Source organism: Ictalurus punctatus, chromosome 9 (assembly GCF_001660625.3).
Source record: "Ictalurus punctatus breed USDA103 chromosome 9, Coco_2.0, whole genome shotgun sequence".
Lineage (NCBI taxonomy): Eukaryota > Metazoa > Chordata > Actinopteri > Siluriformes > Ictaluridae > Ictalurus > Ictalurus punctatus.
In genome coordinates, this window is record NC_030424.2 from 2,510,927 (window position 1) to 2,530,104 (window position 19,178).

At 39.7% G+C, this 19,178-nt stretch overlaps 1 protein-coding gene across 3 annotated transcripts in view; it reads left to right on the forward strand.

Moving 5' to 3' along the window:
• The window catches only part of nrxn3a (neurexin 3a), a 286,244-nt gene that overhangs the window by 98,165 nt on the left and 168,901 nt on the right, over positions 1 to 19,178 (forward strand). For all 3 annotated transcript variants that reach the window (XM_053682954.1, XM_053682955.1, XM_053682956.1), the window contains one exon: positions 5,946 to 6,065. In XM_053682954.1, coding sequence (XP_053538929.1) covers positions 5,946 to 6,065 — 120 coding nt within the window. The remainder of the gene's footprint in view (positions 1 to 5,945; positions 6,066 to 19,178) is intronic.

The window sequence follows — 19,178 nt, forward strand, 5'->3', positions numbered from 1 at the left end:
TAACGTTAAACAGTAAATACACCGCACAACTTAGTCCCAAGTCTAAAGACTAATCCGCTAATGTATCACGAGTTTATAGCAGATACTGGAGAAATAAAATAAAATGAAATACCACCATGACACAGAGAGGTTTATTTCTTATATCATAACCAACGCCCAAATTGACGCAGGTCTGAGCGGCGTCGTCATTTGTAGATCGACTGCAAAGAGAGAGGAACCGTCAGGGGTGCACAAACTTTTGCACTCGGCACTTTCGCACGCGGCCGATTGAGCCGGCGGTTTATTAAGAGCACAGATGTCTACTGTACGCGCTCTAGTAACGAATAAACTGGCAACATCGTGTGTGTGTAGATATTCATTTTTGAATCTAAATCTAAAAGTTTTATTGTTTGATCTATAAATAAATATCTACGCTTTTAGGTTCCGAAAATAAACTTTATTTCAGCCTCATACATGAAAACGCCAAACATTCTTATCCTCATATCATATCACTGCATATGACCTGCTTTAAAACGATGTACATCATATATATTAAAAATTTTCTGTAAATGCTTTCACTCTCTCTCTTATATTTATTTATTTATTTATTTATTTATTTATTTATTTATTAGAACGTCTCATTTACCTTTTCGTTGCTGTTCCTGTTGGAAATGATCTGATTTGTGTTTGACGAAAAAGAAAGATATCCATCACATGTTGCATCATGTCACGTTTTTTTTTTTTTTTTCTCTTTTTTTTTTTTTTATAACTTCTTTCTTTCACCTCTTCACTTTTTTTTCCCCCCCAGGAAAAAAAAAAAAAAAAAAAAAAAAAAAAGAATAAAACACTGTCCTTCTGAATTGTTTGGTGTTCTGTTGTAACTGGATGAACTGTTAATGATTTGACGGCTTAAACTCCCAGCGCTTCCGTTCCTTATTTATTAATCTCGCATTGTTTATTGAATTGGGGAAAAAATAAAAAATTAAAACATTTTAAGATACAATAATATTTAATTACTGTAATATGTAAATATGTTTTGAGATGATGACTGAATGTTAATCTGGGATTTTAAGGGGTTAAATATGAACGAACACACAAAAAAAAAGCACAGATAAATAAAGGGAGAGGTAGATGAGCGTAGAACCGACTAGATGTCAAGAAATGTTTTTGTTTTTTTGTTTGATTATTTATTTTTATTTTTTTTGAGATTTTAGCTTAATTTTATTGCTATTGTTTCAGCTGAGTGTCAACTTGAGGCTTTATTGAAAGAAGCTAAGATATATATATTTAAAAAATATACCTATATAGCTACATAAATTGCGAGCTGACATGAAATATCCTTTGCTGTATTATTTTCCTCGTAACGATGTAAGGATTGTGCGTGAAATCATTTCCATTTCCATTAAAAACGCACCGCTGGCAGCGTTATCCGCTCCACACACACACACACACACACACACACACTCTACTCTACCATCTGCTCTGTTGCATTTCATACGTGACGAGCGCCTTCTGTGTGTGTGTGTACGTGTGCCTGTGTGTGTGTGTGCGCGCGCGTGCGTGGTTTTTTTTTTGTTTTTTTACGTTTATCTCTCCTGCACAGCATCGAAAAGCGAACGTGAGTAGGCTTTTCTCTAAAGTGGCGAGCATGATCGAGCCTGAATGTGCACCTGAGAGGACTTTATGAGAATGAATCTGAGAATGGTTTTTGGTTGAACGTGGCTGATTTTGTTTGTTTGTTTGTTTGTTCATTTCGATTTCTTTTTCGAACTCTGTGAATGTGCGCCATGTTGTAATGGGGCTTTCCATTCACTAGATGGCAATGATGCACCAGCGCTTAGGAAGGATGGAAGGAAGGAAAGAGGGACAGGAAGGAGGAGGTGGAAATGATGGAAATGGGAAAGATAAATGCGAATAAAATGCAAACGGGAAACGGAAAGGAAGATCGTCCTTTAACGGATGAAAATGTCGATTGTGTACAGGAATGTCCCTTCTCTGTCATGCTAACAGCTCATCTCAAAATGATATAATTGTTTGAGAAATGGTCATTTCATTTATTAAAATCTTCATACCGCTTCTGTCGCAGTTGTTGCAGCTGTCAGATTTTCTTTAAGGCCAGACACTACAGGTGAATAGGGTTAAAATTTTAAAGTTATTCCTTTGTTTGTTTTTTATTTTACATTAGATATGGCGATGTATTTATTTTTTTTTTGCCCGTTAGTTACTGGATATCCTAAAAAAACGAAACAAAAAAAAAAAAAAAAACTTATTTGTTGTTCTCATCTGCTAAACTTCGTAAAAACTGAATTTTTTTTTTTAAAAAAGGAAAAAGTTTCAAACGAACCACAAAAAAAAACCCAATAAAAAAGTTGGTTGAAATATCATTTGTTTTATTGTTTAACCGTGGGAAAATAAACAAATAAATAAATAAAAGTTTAATATATATTTTATATTTTGTCAGTGCAAAATCATATGTTCCGAGTATAAGGTGGGGTAGTAGGTATTTTCTATACCTGCATATTTATTTAAATATGTAAATTTATAAAAATAAAAAAAAAAATAGCAGATTTCTTTATTGATTTACTGAATTAAAGAATAGAATTAACTTTATTGCTTTATGTAAATAATGAATAAAATACTACGTCCTGTTACCAAAAAGACTTTTAGTTCTGAATATGGGGGGGACGACAAAAAAAAAAAAGTTTTATATCTAATTTTAAAAATACAACGTGGTACCGTCCACTGTATCTAGCGTGGATTATTTTGTTTATGAAGGAAGTAAACATGTACCTCGTAAAGACTTGACAGGATTGTGAAGTGGGCGGAGCTTAAAGCCGTCTTGAAACTTGCTAGGTTTAAGATGATTCTAGTGAATTTTTTTTTTTTTTTTTTTTTAATATAAATAACTCTTCATCACCATGGCAACCTGTAGTGTCTTGCCTTAAAAGCGTAGCCACTTTTTCCTCTATGCTATCGTTTTGTGTTATTTAACATCAGTAGACATTCGGGACACCGTGTCGCGTCTCGTCCCATCAGTCTGACGCCATACGGTCTCCTTTCAGCCATTTAATACCAACTCATCCTCCCTAACCCATCGTTAGCGTAGACCTTTAATGCAAACCCCTTCCTAAGAATGGTAGAGCATGCCTGTTAGTAAAGCGCTCGCTTTATTAACGAAAGTCATTGACCACCTACTAACCTGTTTGACTGTTTTTTCTCGCTTTTTGTTTCTGTTTTTTCTTTCGCTAACAAAGTTGGTTTCGCCAAAGCAGACCTGCAAGGTAGACGGTTCCCTCTCCATTCTGAGCTTTGGCTCAAAAGCTGCTCTGTGTGATGTATCGTGTCAATTTATATATATATTGTTTATTTTTTTATTTAATTTTTTACTTTTTTTTTTTTTTTTTTTTAAAGATTTTATTTTATTTTCAACACCCAGACATAAAGCTGTCTCGCTTCAATGTAACAATGTCTTGGTATAAAATGGTTCACTTCTTTAGAAAATAATTTTTCAAAAAATAAAAGGAATCTGAAAGATGGCAGCTGCGAGGGTGTGTAAATAAAACATCAGACGTTTGTGTGTAATTACGCAGCCAGATGTTTGTTTGTTTGGAGCTCATCCTGGTCTCCGTTTATGCTAATGGTGGTCACATCAGAGTCGTGGGTTTCTGCTCAGCCTCAAAAACACAACACTAAATCATGTTTCGTCTGAAATTCCAATAATTCCACTTCGATCAAAAAATTCAAAGCCCACATTGTTAGTTTGATGCACTTTATCTTAAAGCGCCGTGATATCGACAGGCAAATGAGTTTGTTTGTGAGATTTAAAAAAAAAAGGCTTTAGATTAAAAAAAAAAAAAAGAAAAATTAACAAATTAACTTATTAGAGCAAAGTCCCGAACCATTTGGACAGAAATGGAGCTGCTGCTTCAGATAATATATCTGACTTAAAAAAAAAATAAAAATAAAAAAAAAAAAAAAATTATTTTAGGGTTTTGTTTTTTTTTGTTTGTTTTTTTTACAACTTAATTGCACTATTTTTATTAGAATGTTATTGCTTTTTTATATAAAATTAATTTCTATTATTTTTATGGTATAGAGCTTTAAAAATTCTTATTTATTTATTTATCCTGCAGACGGTTAAACTGTATGTCGCCGCGTTAGTGTTTTTGTTCTGTTATGTTTTTGTGGGCCGATTTTCAAGCACGAGAACGAACGCGGTATATAAAACAAAGCCAAATCAAATAAAAATAATAATAATTAAACAAAAAAAAGATTAAATTAGGGGTGAATCATTTTATGTTTTAACATAACATCTTCAATTGCACTACGCATTACACAAGAACTGCACTTTTGGTATTTTTGTCTTCTACCTGTTTGTGTGTGATTAACCCTGTTTAACACAAGTGTTGTGCTACGAGCACTTAAAGGTGCAGTATGTAGATTTTTATTGTCAAAATTATTATTATTATTATTATTTTAAATTGTCACAACTTTTTCAGAACAATGGACTTCTACTGTAAATGTATGGTGGAAATACTGTGATTCTTGATAATTCAACATAGTCTGTTTCTTTGTGTTTATTATTCTAATATAAAATCACCTAAAGTGGAATGTGAAAACATCATCTGAAATATAATCTAAAACTGAAAGTAAAAAAAATTAAAAATAAGATGCACAATGCATAGCAGGCTCTGAAATACTGAGAATCACTCAGTTATTTAATTTCACTTGTTTTACTGTAGAATTATTGATGACGACGAAAACTACTAACTGCACCTTTAATTACACTTTACTCGCGGTTATTAATGTTTACATGGTGTTTTTTTTTTTTTTTTTTTAAGAACGTCTTTTAACTTTAGTACAATGAAGAAAACGTATCAAAACTCTTGATTAGAAACCTCGTCATCCATGGTAATCTGTGGAATTTCTTTGTTCGGAGCAATTTTTATTTTTGTAAATTATAATGCCATAGGCATCTTTCTGGGCCAGAAAAATGCAAATAAATGCGAGAAAGAAAAGCTCCGCAATACTGAAGAAGCCGTTGAAATACCGAGAATCGACCGCTTGCCGTTTTCCCCTTTCCTTTTGTCGTACAATTTTCGATGGAAAAAAAGAATAATGATACTAACCGCACCTTTAATTACAGTTCACGTGCGGTTATTAATATTCACACCGCCGTTTTGAATTAGTAGAATTTACTTTTAACTTCACAATAGTGAAGAGAACGGCAGGTTCTTAGTGATTCATGGTAATCTGTGGATATTTTTTGTTTGGAGGATTTTGGATGGTTATTATATCGGTGTTTTGTTTTTTTCTGGGCCAGAAAAATGTGAAAACAAACACACACAAAAAACCCCAACAATTAAGATCCACAGCACATAGAAATCTTTGAAATACTGATACTCATGCACTTGGATTACTGCATTTGTTTTGTGATAGAATCATTTTTTTTTTCCCCCCCACAACAAAACATACCAATTGCACCTTTAATCACAATGTTTCCAAAGTTATTTATTGACACTGTCATTTATTATTATTATTATTATTATTATTATTTTACTCTAGTGAATAAAACACGCTCCTAGTTGCTCCATAGACACAATCACTACACACACTCCACTAATTTGCTATTAACTGTTGATTATATTATTAACTCCGTCTGTACGTGGCGCCTCCTGGCGAGTTCTGCCTGTGTGTGACCCCACCCCCCTCCACCCCGCCCCGTCTGAAGCCACGTTCGGGAATGTCTGCAGCGCTGTGTTTTGTCTACCTTGTTACTAAAACCTACTCGGAGAGAATGCCAAGGCTCAGTTTGTATTTGTTTTATTTTTGTTGTAACCTTTTGAGAATTTTTTACTACTAACCTTGACTGCATGCCAACTTGAAGTGCATACCTGCATGGCACCTAACGGCTCGCCGCCGGCCGCTCTGCCCCGCTGTTACAGCCCTGTGCTCTGCCGCCGTAGGTCCTAGCACCACGTGTCAGGAGGACTCCTGCGCCAACATGGGCGTCTGCATCCAGCAGTGGGAGAACTACACCTGCGACTGCTCCATGACCTCCTTCACGGGCATGCACTGCAACGACCGTAAGTCTCTCTTTCTTTCTTAAACGCACAGTGATACCGAACTCTGCTGTACATCACGTTGTATCGGCTAATTAATCACTCGCACAACACACACCGCACACATCCCTTAAGAAGAATCCCTTAACGTGCGATCAAAGGTAAGTGCGTAATTTTTCTTTGTTATATACACGCACACGCTACCGGTCGAAAGTTTGTGGACACACGACTGGAATGTTTCTCGTGATCTTAAAACCCTTTTGATCTGAAGGTGTGCGACTAAAGGTGTGAAATAACTTCTAGTATATACACTTTGTATAAGGGATAATTGCTAGCTTTAGTAACCATGGTGATTACAAAAGAGCGCTTACTAAATAATTGAGCTTATCTTAAAGGAAACACGTTGAATATGTTATCCTTGAGTTATCTGGTTCTTGGTTGGTGCTACGTTTTCTTTTATTTTCGTAAGAAGTCAGCCATGCCGATGTCCCAGGCGGACATTGTTACCACGGTAGTCGATAGAAAGGGGGGGGGGGATCATTTGCGATCTCAAACGTAACGGATAGCGGTCCGGTTTTGCCGTTAGCGCATCAAACAGAAACCGACAAGAGCTTCGTTTGTCACTCAACGTTTTCCAATGTCACATTAATAAGGAATCCGGAGTAAAAGTAGTGGAGGTGAAGCAGTCAGTGATGCGCAAGCTGATGAGCGCGATCATCTCAGGGAAGACGAAAAAGACTAAAGCGCCGCTGCATCACTCTCCTCGTAAACGCTTTCCAGCATGTCGTTATAAAGGGTTTATTCAGTGCTTATGAATGTATTGCGAAGGCTGTATGTTTCTAAACTATTAAACGCACACAGTCGGAAGCCTTTACTCATGATTTAACCACAGGGAGTGACTGAAATGAAAGATTTGTGGATGGCTTTGTTGATTCTTTGAGATTAACACCTGGTTTAGTGTCGCATCGCGCGAGCTCGTGTTCTGAAAGGTTTGGATTTAATTACGCGATCAGTGAAGTGCTATCACGCCTCGGTAGAGGAGCGATGAGATGAAACTCATCAGTACAATTGGCCACGAGCGCCCGCGTCTGGCTTTACGAACGGAACACGATGGGTACACGCTTACGATGTTTATCTGATGATGGTAGTTTTTGTCTGTGATGACTCTTTTTTTTTCCTTCCCTGAACGAGCACGGAAAGACAAGGAAAATATTTTCCTCACGTTCTGTACATCTGAATGTTTGATGTTCAGCCCTCACATCGAGTACGACCTTTGAAGGTCAAATATTCAATGAGGCATAGAGATAGATGGAGAGCATCTTTTATCGATCCCACGAGGGGAAATTTGGTATTGTCCTTTATATGCTGTTCATCAGAGGGAGAATGGCGTCTAGTCGATGTTCATGTAAAATTAGAAGATTTTTATGTACAGGGTAATTAATGTCGGTGTTCATCCCTGGGTGGGAAACCATCTTCGGGGATTTTCCAGCATCCGAAGTTTTCAATAGTGCAATATTTTCAACGGTTCCGAGCTTAAAGTGCGAAAGAAAAATGCGTCTCTTTGTAGAATTCTGGAGAGTGCCAAAACTTACCAAAGTACCAGAGAGTGAGACAAAGAGAGAGAGAGTGAGACAAAGACAAAGAGAGAGAGTAAGACAGAGAGAGAGAGAGAGAGAGAGTGAGACAAAGACAGACAGAGAGAGAGAGCGAGTGAGACAAAGACAGAGAGAGAGTGAGACAAAGAGAGAGACAAAGAGAGTAAGAGAGTGAGACAGAGTGAGACAAAGACAGAGTGAGACAGACAAAGAGAGAGAGAGTGAGACAAAGACAATGAGTGAGACAGTGAGACAGACAATGAGTAAGACAAAGAGAGAGTGAGACAGAGTGGCAGAGAGTGAGACAGAGTGAGTGAGACAAAGACAAAGAGAGTGAGACAAAGACAGTGAGACAGAGAGAGAGTGAGACAAAGACAGAGAGAGAGAGCGAGTGAGACAAAGACAGAGAGAGAGTGAGACAAAGAGAGAGACAAAGAGAGTAAGAGAGTGAGACAAAGAGTGAGACAAAGACAGAGTGAGACAGACAAAGAGAGAGAGAGTGAGACAAAGACAATGAGTGAGACAGACAATGAGTAAGACAAAGAGAGAGTGAGACAGAGTGACAGAGTGAGACAGAGTGAGTGAGACAAAGACAAAGAGAGTGAGACAAAGACAGTGAGACAGAGAGAGAGTGAGACAAAGACAAAGAGTGAGACAGAGAGAGAGACAAAGACGGAGCAAGAGAGAGAGAAAGAGACAGACCAAGAGTGAGAGAGACAGACCGACCGACAGAGAGAGAGAGCAAGAGAGAGAGACAAGAGAGAGAGAGCAAGAGACAGACAGACAGAGAGAGAGAGAAGACATGTGCCTTATCATGTAATCTCCTGTCAAAACAACACAGTTGACCTTCTGATGATTGAAGACTGACACCTGGAATGATAACGCTCATCTGCCTCCCTGACATGTTGTACTCTTTTCTGAATCAGAGGCATGTTAGATGAGATAGAAAGAGACCAAATGGAATGATACGTGTGTGTGTGTGTGTGTGTAACATACACACACACACACACAGGGTCATGTGCTTGTCCCGAGCGACCGCCACATATCGGCTTCCTCAGATAGCAAAACCCGATATGATTAGAGATCATTTATAATGAAGCATGACACAGAGAAGAGAGCGAGAGAGAGAGATGTGGCAGCTGCTTCACATAAATGGTACGTGTGATCAGAAAATGGCTCGGATGTTGTTCAGATGCTGTGTATGAGCACTAGGTGGCAGTAATGCATTACATGCAGTGTGGGTGGGGGGTGATTCCTCTGGTGGTGTGTTCGGTGGTGATTTCCATCCTCAAAGTCAAACTTCACTTGAGCCTTGAACATAAATTTATGGACCGTACTGCTGATCGGTCCATATTCTAAACGCTTTTTATATTACATCACAAAACACACCAGCGCTTAGAGGCTGTTCTCATATCAACAGCTGCTTATGATGTGCTTTATTATAAATATCTATGCATTAAGTGTGTATATTCACTCATCTATAGATCCCTCCATCGCGCAGGAAGTGACAGGAAGCCGACGGAGCACCGCGAGAACGCGTTTACTCCGACCCACACCTCCGTCACACACTTATCCATCCCGGAGATAACGAAAAGCAAGCCGACCTCGCACCGGCCGCGTCGTTTCTCAGACGCTGCTGAAAATCTCCGGCGTTCCCTAACAAATTTCTAATTAAATTATCCGTCCTTTGTCTCTTACCCTCAGAAAGGTCAAACCTCTCCCGTCCACGATCGAGCTCCCAGCCACCCCAAATTGAATTATTTTGTAATTAGTCGTGCTTTCGGTCACGACCGACGACGTGACATTTCCGCGCCCGGAGCGTGTCACGCGCGGAGTCAGAAACCCGCACGCCTGTCGGAGATATCGACCGAATTTACGGTCGAGTTCGGGATCTCAGGATTACGAAGACTGCGGTCGTAGTTATAATCGTCTACGGGCGTGTCCATATCGCGCACAAAAAAGCGTACAGTGCAGAAAGAATCCGTAAGGTATTCTACACGGGGGTGTAAATACTTATGAACACGCATGACGCTTCATAGCGGTATTCGTTATACGTTCGAACACCACTAGTAAACAAACTGAGCTCTTATAAACTGACAGTGTGTTATAAACAGTGCTTATAATGCATGCTGTTAACAGTTTATACACTTACATGCAATTTAAGTGTAATAATAATAATAATAATAATATCAATGTAGTATAATAGACGTTGGACTTCTAATCCGAAGGTCATGAGTTCATCGGACGTGTTCCTTATTAACGGGAGCGCGCTGAGCGATCCCGTCGATCGAGCCGTACTAATAAACGACTCGTTAGCGGCTCCGTCGCCCGTTAAACGGACTTGCTCTAAATTAATATCGCATGAAGGTATTGACTTTCCTTCGCTAAGCCTTGCTTTCTTTCTTTCTCTCTTTCTTTCTTACAGTCCTTCTTTTGACCTTTCTGGCGAGCGCAACCCTTCCACGACCTTCACGTCCATCGCCATAAGCGGTCCACTTTACAACCCGTTTATGTTTATTTCTTCGAAAAAAAAAAAAAGGCCCGAATTTCCCGAAAGCACCTCGGGTAATGACTTTCGCAGCGTCTCCCGTCGCCGCGGTGTCGCTTTCCGAGCGACTTCGTGCCGCGCGGTCGGACTTCCATTTCCTTTCCGGCACTTTAAGCCGTAGATAGGATCGCACCCGTAGCGCGTATAAACACGCGTAAAACCCGATGTCCCGGAAAATCTACGGCGCTTTCGCTTCCGAGATGTCGATTTTAGGATCATGTAGACTACACCTCATGCTGCTACAGCGACACGTATCTGTCCGATTTATTTATTTATTTATTTATTTATTTATTTATTTATTTATTTATTTTTATACATCTCCCTAGCACGAGATATTGATTTTTCTAACCGCGTTAATTACCGAGATTAATATGAAAAATATCCTCTTCTATTGCGCGTAATGGCCCAAAGGGTATTATTTCCTCTTCCATCTCCACCGTGGTACAAATATATAAATTAAATCAAAGATAGATGCGCGACTAGGGAGCCGAGAGGATGGATTTGTTTTCCTCCCAGCGTGTCTGACACGAACAGGAGCGCCGTAATTAAGGAGCATCTTTTTCCTCCCCCTCCTCCCCCTCCTCGCGGCCCTGAAACTTCATTCTCCCTTTTCCTCCATTAGAAACAGGAGAACCTGCCGCCCGAACAGGCCATCAATTAAAGCGACGACAAAAGCACAGGACGGGCTTCCTCCGCTCGCCGGAGAGTCTAATGTAGTGTCGTACGGACGATGCTTCTCTTCCCGGCGAGATACGCATTACGGATGAATACGAGATCCAGCGCTGGCTTAAGTAACATTTGTCTGGGGAAGGAAATGTTCAGAAATTGAATTACCAGTCGTTTTCACGCGCCTACACCACCACCATGCATTAACACCGTGGAATGATTTTCTTCTTGGCTGGAAATATTAAATAGACCTTTTTAAATGTGGAAATGCTGCTGGGTTTTTTTTATTTATTTATTTATTTTTTTATAAATATATATATATTATTTTTTTTTAAATGCATAACGTAGGTGGGATATCTGTTATGTAAGGAATATAAAGGAGTTCCTCCACAACAAATTTGATTATATTGCTATAACGGGACGTCCCGAAAGGTTCGATTTGTCTTATTTCTCGGTGATTTTGCCAACGAGACTTACTTCCAGTACTCCGCTGTCCTGAAGATGGCGCTGACGGTTACAAAGCGCTGATCCTGGAGACTCCTTCAGTGAAATGCGTGCTTTTAGAAAAAACGTCATCGTATCGACGTTTAGTAACGGCTGCGAAAGCCGTTACTATAGAAACGATAACGTGTCAGAACGAGCGCGTTAGTAAAAGTGTTTTTATTTTTATATATATATATATATATATATATATATATATATATATATATATATATACACGACGTGAAACAGACATGAGACGTGAACGTCGTATTAAATGACTCGAATTTTATCCAGACTCACGTTTTCCAGGCTTCGTGACACCTGAATAGACTTGTTTTTTTGTTTTTGTTTTTTTCCTATAATTTTTTATTAACTGGAATCTTTTATTGATTTAAAAAAAACAAACGAACCTGGGGAATACCTGAGAAACGAGTAAAACTTATAAAACGTTGTCACCGGGATGAATTTTGGAACGTAGATTTCTCCGAATATTGATCCTGGTTAGTTATTCCGACTAATTTTGTGCTTATAGGTCAGAAATACGTGCGTTTTGTTTATGAAAATAAAGATTATAATTACATAAACAAAAAAGATCAGAGGCCAGTGTAGCCTTTAAAAAAAAAAATTAAAAAAAAGATTTTCAACATTATGATTGGGTAGAAACGGCCGTTCCTGACGAACTTGGCTGGGATTGGATAATAATTGTATTGAGATTTTCATTTCCAATCGAAACCCGAAGCGTGATGCGCTTCTCTGGAAGCACTTAAAGCGACGCCGCATCGCTTCCACAAGCCGACGCGGATATAAAAACAAATCTAGTGAAGTTCATCGCAGGAACAGTGAAGGTCCCGGCTTCTCCGAGATCTCCGATCGAGTCCTCAAACCGCGGCCGAGACGGGGCGAGTCCCGGACGAGACGCCTCTCTGGCGCTGAGGTAAATCGGCTGCTTTTGATGAAGGGCCCAGGAATCCAGGGAAGACGGATGACTCGCGTGAGCTCGTATTCATCACTCCGCTGTCTGGCACTTCCGCCTTAGCCCGTGACACAAGATGAAGAGCGGTGGGACGCGCGGAACGACCTCGGCTGACGGCCTCGAACAGGAGCAGCGGCACAATAGGAACGCATCACGGGAGCTCTCGAGAAATATCGCCGCGCCGCGTTTTCACGATTAGCGCGACGTGCGGCTTGGCTGAGCTCGGCTCGGCCCGGGCCTGGCACGCGGGCCGAATCGAAAGCGTTTGATTATTTTATTGTGGTTTATGGAGAGCGCACGGCTGTGCCGCTCTGGGAGAAGAGCTGTCTAAAAATATATGAGCAGATCGATCCGCAAAGGTTTAATGTCTTTCATTTCTTCCCATCGACCGCGCGGCTCACTTTTGTCAGCGGTGCCATATACTGTATGACTTAATGCAGTGTGTTTTGGGTGTGTATTTCCCCCTCGCATCCTTTTACTAGCGTTTGGACTCGGTGTTTTTGTGTTTCCACTGAAAGTCATCTCGATAATCTGGAGCGGTTAAGAATCCCGTTCCGAAAAAGACTTTTTTTTTACGTAGAGATTTAACCCTGCGTTCACTCTAGCGAGTGATGAGTCAATTGTGGGTGTGTACGTTTATCATTTGTGGGTGTGGCCTGCCCTGATTTTTTAATTTTTTTATTTTTTAAATTTATAAAAAATTGTATTCGTTATATATATCTTCTAAGGCTAGCTAGTGTGACGCAGATTAAAACGCGCGCTAGTCAGTTGGCTGTTTTGATGTCATGTGCTCAGCTTCGTTCTCAAATTAGCATTAGCATGCTAACCGTACGTACTAGCTACACGCTACTCTCATCAGAGGCACCAACGGTCACTGGTGCTTCCTTCCAAGCTTGACTTTTCTCACTAACGCCTCTATGAACCACGGTTTTACGTTGTATTCATGCAGCACGGCAAAACACTCACCACGTGGCATGGCTTTAACTTTAAAGGTGCCATTTGCAGAGCGACGCAAACACAGGGCAGAAGTGGGCTGTAAAATAAATAAATAAATAAATAAATAAAAGTTACAAACCGCCCCTTTAATACAAACGTTACAGGATTCTGAAGCACTGTAAAGTCATACAGGACATGTCCAGATATTTTGTGGCACCGTGTACAGTCCAGGAAAAAAAAATACAAAAAATCAATACTATTATCCGAGTCTTTTATCCGATCATCTCGGAGGAGACACTTTTCGTTCGTCGTCCACCGACGGACGCGCTCGACCCCATCATCATCATCATCATGAACACAATGCCCTGCCATTTCATTTTGAAAACGAAAGATTGTTTAAAAAGATGCTTTTTTTTTTTTGTTTCCGTTGGAGAAAGGTGACCTTGGTTTGATGCGGTTCTTTGCTTTAAGGTCTAATCGCTCAAGTGGAGCCATCCATCACCGCACGTTTCCAGGAAAAACAAATTACGGGCCTCCGCTGGCACATAAACATGACCGATCAATAGGCGAGCGCCCTGCCCGAAATGCCACCTGTATTAGATCATTTCTAATCATCTTGTTGTCTTTCCACTTGTGCCAAGTCAATGGTGTGTGTGTGTGTGATGGCATTTCTCTGAAAATATATCCTATTTGAAAGCAAAGAATCTGTGCTGATGTTATGACGTATACTGTACGATAGACAACCCCATATAACACACACACACACACACACACACACACACACACAAACGTGCGTGTACACACCTACATGCACATTTATACTCTGTACAATAACACACTCCAGGCTGTTTTAGTATGGACAAATGTTCATAACAAACACACTACACACACTCGTTATAATTCCGAATGCGTTTTTTTTTTTTTTTTTTTTTTTTTTCTTTTTTTCCTCTCCACTTTTCCCTCCTCGGGGAATTAACTTTCTTTTTCAGCCGTAGTGAAACCACTCGTATAATGTGCGTGTGTGTGTGTGTGTGTGAGCTTCTCGTGTGTCTTTAGGCGTATTCTTTTCTTTTCTGCACACTCTCAAGTGTTTGTCAGTGTGGGAAGTTTTGGCTGAAATGGCTGCAGAGATTTTCATTCTCATTCACGGTTTACGGGTCAAGATGATTTATAACCATCGACGTGTGTGTGTGTGTTGTTTCTACTTTTACAAGACGATCCGGTTCCAAAATGCTCTCTCATCCGCTATCTTGCATGACAATTAGCTAGCTTTCATATTTGCATGCTACCAGACTAGCTAACAAGTTCGTGCGCTAATTAGCGAGCCTTGTGTTTAGCTAAAGATGTAGGCTACGCCAGCTTTCCAGCGCAGAGTGAGGCATTCAGTTCTTACAATCTAATTTAGCTATAGCATGCCACATGCGATCATATCAGCTTACCTTCTAACTACCTACTGTAACTAACCAACATGCTGATTAGCTGCATTGCTATTTAGCTAGCATAGTAAAGTAATTTAAAAGAAGTTATTCAGCTGCCTCGTACGGGTGGAGGAAATGATTTCTTAAAATCCGCAGTGTATATACAGTATAACAAGTCAAACACCGCCAGATCGGCTTGCTTACTAACTAGATAAGTAGCTAGTGTGGTAATTTTCCGAATCGGTGCGTAGGTCTCGGGTCTCGGAGGACTCGTCTGACAAACTTCGCTCGAGATGATAAAGTATCGAACGATGTTTAAGACGGCGATGGCGGTTCCCTCGAGGGGAATGGTGAAGGTGGGTTTCAAACTGGATTGGAACACAGCCCAAGTGTGGAGCAGGAGACCTCAGTCCGTGAGAGGGACTAATTTGCACGTTCGTTGAATCGGCGTGCTCATTTGCATATTAAAAAGTGTTGCAAGGTAGAAGAGTTTCACCAGAGTAGACAATAATAGATTATAAGTGGGATAAACAATGGTGACCAGTGATTTTATTTATTTATTTATTTATTTATTTATTTTGTGTTCAAACAATGGTGATCTTTAATTAGTAATCAAGACCAACTGTATTGATCAGTGATTAGATGTTGGTGAACAATGGTGATCAGTGATTGGTTGTTGGAAAACAATTAGTACTAGTGATTGGTTGTTGGGAACCCATGGTGATCAGTGATTGGTTGTTGAGTATTAGTGATTGGTTGTTGGGAAACCGTGGTGATCAGTGATTGGTTGTTGGGAAACAATGAGTATTAGTGATTGGTTGTTGGGAAATCATGGTCATCAGGGATTGGTTGTTGGGAAACCATGGTCATCAGGGATTGGTTGTTGGGAAACCATGGTCATCAGGGATTGGTTGTTGGGAAACCATGGTGATCAGTGATTGGTTGTTGAGTATTAGTGATTGTTGTAGGGAAACCATGGTGATCAGTGATTGGTTGTTGGGAAACCATGGTGATCAGGGATTGGTTGTTGGGAAACCATGAGTATTAGTGAATGGTGTCTGGGAGCAATGGTGATCACTGATCGGATATTGGCAACAATGGTGATCACTGATTGGATGTTGGGACAGACAGTGGTGATTAGTCACCAAGAACAAAAGGCCACTAGATTTGTTACTAGACCCTTTTTTTTTTTTTTTTTTTTTTTTTTTTTTTTTTTTTTTTTAAATAAAGACATCTAAAATGTTGCCAAACCTAGCCACAAAGTATAAAAGAATAAACTGGCACCACTGCACACGTTGTCCACACGGAGCCTTTTCTACCCATCTATTATTTTCTGTTTCCTTTTCTTCTTGTTTAGTTGAACAACCGTGTGTATTGATTCCGGAAATAACTCTTGGCTTTCCACCTCATATTAGATTATTAGCTTATTAGAGTACCTTTGTTGGTAGGATGCGCGAGAGGATCGAATCCTATTGATCATAAAAACAAACGTATCTCTCCATCATATTGGATATTAACAGCCCTCTAATATTACACAAGCACTTGTTTGGTGTGTGGTTAGTTTTTTTTCCTCTCTCTCTCTCTACCTCTCCCCTCTCTCTCTTTCTTTCTTTCTTTCTTTCTTTCTTTCTTTCGCCCTTTACCTGTATGTCATGCTGATGGGGAAATTGTTCCTGGGAAGACAGGCAGGATTTCTGGAAGGCATTAATTACTAAGAAAACAGGGCTATCAATCAAACGAGTGACAGAAGACGCTACAGAGACTGGAGAGGGACAAAAAAGACTCTCTTATTGGTGTTTAAAAAAAAAAAAAAAAAAGACTCTGATGTAATTAAGATGTATTGGCTTTAGGGATGTCATTATTGCATGTGGCCCACACGACGAGGGACCTTACAAGCCTTCCGTTCGCTCTCATCTCGGATGATTCCCTCAGCACGCACGGTGCGGAAGGTGTTCGGGAATAACGTCGAGGATCTCTACGCACGAGTCTGTTGCACAGTAGCACCATCGACTGTAACGGAGAAAATGACGCCTATTTTCATCTCTCGGTAATGCTCGGCAGCGGCAGGTGTGCGATATTGCGCGTGTAAACAGCTGCTCGGTATAGTACACCAGCCAAATTCTAAAATACACCCATCATACCTGTCAGGGAAACAGTCTTCCTGAAGCTCGTTCCGGCGGATGCCGCCGTAAATATGATTACGTTTTTATGAATCCTGTATTTCCTAGCGAGGATTTGATTCGTTCTGAAAGGCCCTCTCAGCACTATCGATAACGCCACACATGCAGTGTGATGGAGTGCCTTAATACTGACCCGAATCGAGCTCTTTGACTGTCCTGAGTCTGCCTGGAGCTAATTAACCTCACTAATGCTCTTCCTGACATCTCACTCCTGACCGCCGCGTCGCCGCGCTGTACATCATCAGCCTGTCTCTGCAGTTTCCCGTATCATCAGTGGATTCAGGGTTATAAATGAACGCTTCAGTAACCTGGCTTTACTTTACACGACATTTCCAGATTGGCTGCTTCGGTTCATCTGTTTGTCTGATCAGGAATGATTATGACGTCGTAATTCCGGAAAAGTCTTTTTGACTCAATTTGAACGGTTATGAAAAAAATCACAAAGGATCATATCCATCATTTAAATTTTTTTTATTATTATTATTTTTTTTTTAAAATTAAAAACACAAATACTATTCATTTTATTTGATCAGGTTTTATCTAATACACATTTTTCTCAATTAAATCAGCTCCAAAATTCGTCTTTTTTTTTTTTTTTTTTTTTTTAAGAACAAAATTTATTAATCGTGTATATATATATTTTTTAACCAGTTAATTCGGCTCCAAAACTTTATTAAAAATCAGATATATATATATATATTTTTCCAATTAGGTCAGCTACAAAATAAATAAAATTTAAAAACGATAATTAATACTCGAGAGTTTTTATTTTATTTATTTTATTAAATTTTTTCGATTTAGTCTTTTACGCCACTATTCCTTTTTTTTTTTTTTTTTTTTTTTTTTTTTTAAAATACAAAAGTTAATATTTATATAAAATAAAATTCTATTTCTTTGATCAGTTGAATACATTTCCAGTTAAATTATACTAAAAAAAAAAAAGGATGTTAATTCAGTTACAAAACGTATTCTATATAGTTCTAAGATACTTTGCCAGAAAGAAACCATCAATATATTTCTCCCAAAACGATGTTTACTTTGTCAGTGAATGTAAACTGAACTGTTTTTTTTTTTTTTCCCCTCACCTTATTTCTGACCTTTGATGAGGACATTTTCAGCTCCATAAACCACACGGACGAGGTGTGTGTTTTTTTTATTTTTTTTTATTTTGGTTAATTTAATTCTGTGCATGAAACCAAAACCAAACGAACCAAAAGTACCGGTTTCGGTCTGGCCAAACTGACTAAGAGGTGTGAACGTGCCCTTAGAGGTTCCGAGGCCTCTAAATAACATGATTTAGTCCTTGCCAAACAGCTCCATTCTCCGTTTCCCTGTAATGAATGAACGTCCTTGTGCATTCATTAACACTTTTACTGAGGTCTCTGCCAAGACCAGCGTCCCTTCTCGTTTGTGATTGTATCATCTCCTTTTTGGAGCAGCTCTCCGGGGTGTTGTCGTCGTCTTCTTCGCCGCTTGTATCGGAGGCTCGGGTCGCATCCACGCCGATGGCGAGCCTGCTGGTCTGATTTACAGCAAGCCGCTTAATGGCTCCTCGCGTTGGAGCTGAAACTGGATAATGAGTCCGCGATAATTAGCCGAGCTCCACCGAGCGCCGCCAGTAAAGGGCCAGCTGGTGTGACTAATTACAAAAAAAAAAAAATATCCCTTTACCTTTACACAGGAACCGGAGAACCGAGTAACACCTCAATGCAGAGTCCATATCATCAAAGGTGAAATACTGAGCACTTAAACCCCCCCCCTGAAAAAAAAGCTTCTTTAAGGGTTATTTAAGGTTCATTGGATAATTAAAGGGGACTCGTCTTGTTGATGGAGCGACAAGACAAGAATGATGGGAAATTACGGACGCGTGTGCTCTCAGCATCTAAACGAAGGCATTCCGTCAAAAGTTCTTCTTAAATCTTTTCCGCATTGTTGTACGTTTTCAGTATTTGGAAACAAACCAAAGGCGTATAAAGCCTGCAGTGCCTTGCGAAGAAGTATTCAACCCCCTGAGAAGTCATCAGGGTCATCTGATCATCTCATACAGGTGACGCTTACTGTACACCGATCGTTTTCAGACAGTTTCTTATGCAAACCAATAGGCTCTTAAAGTCATTATTTGTCAGCAGTGAAAAATGCTGCTTGTATAAGTATTCACCCCCTTCAGAATGGTAGTTGGTAGATGCGCCGTTCGCTGCAATAACAGTTTTAAGTGTGTATGGGTCAGATCTTACCAGCTCTGTTTGGAGTGATTCATTTGACCCATTCTTCCTGACAGATTTACTCCAGGTTCTTCAGGTGGGTTGAATTGTGTCTGTTACGTTTACACGGACAGCGA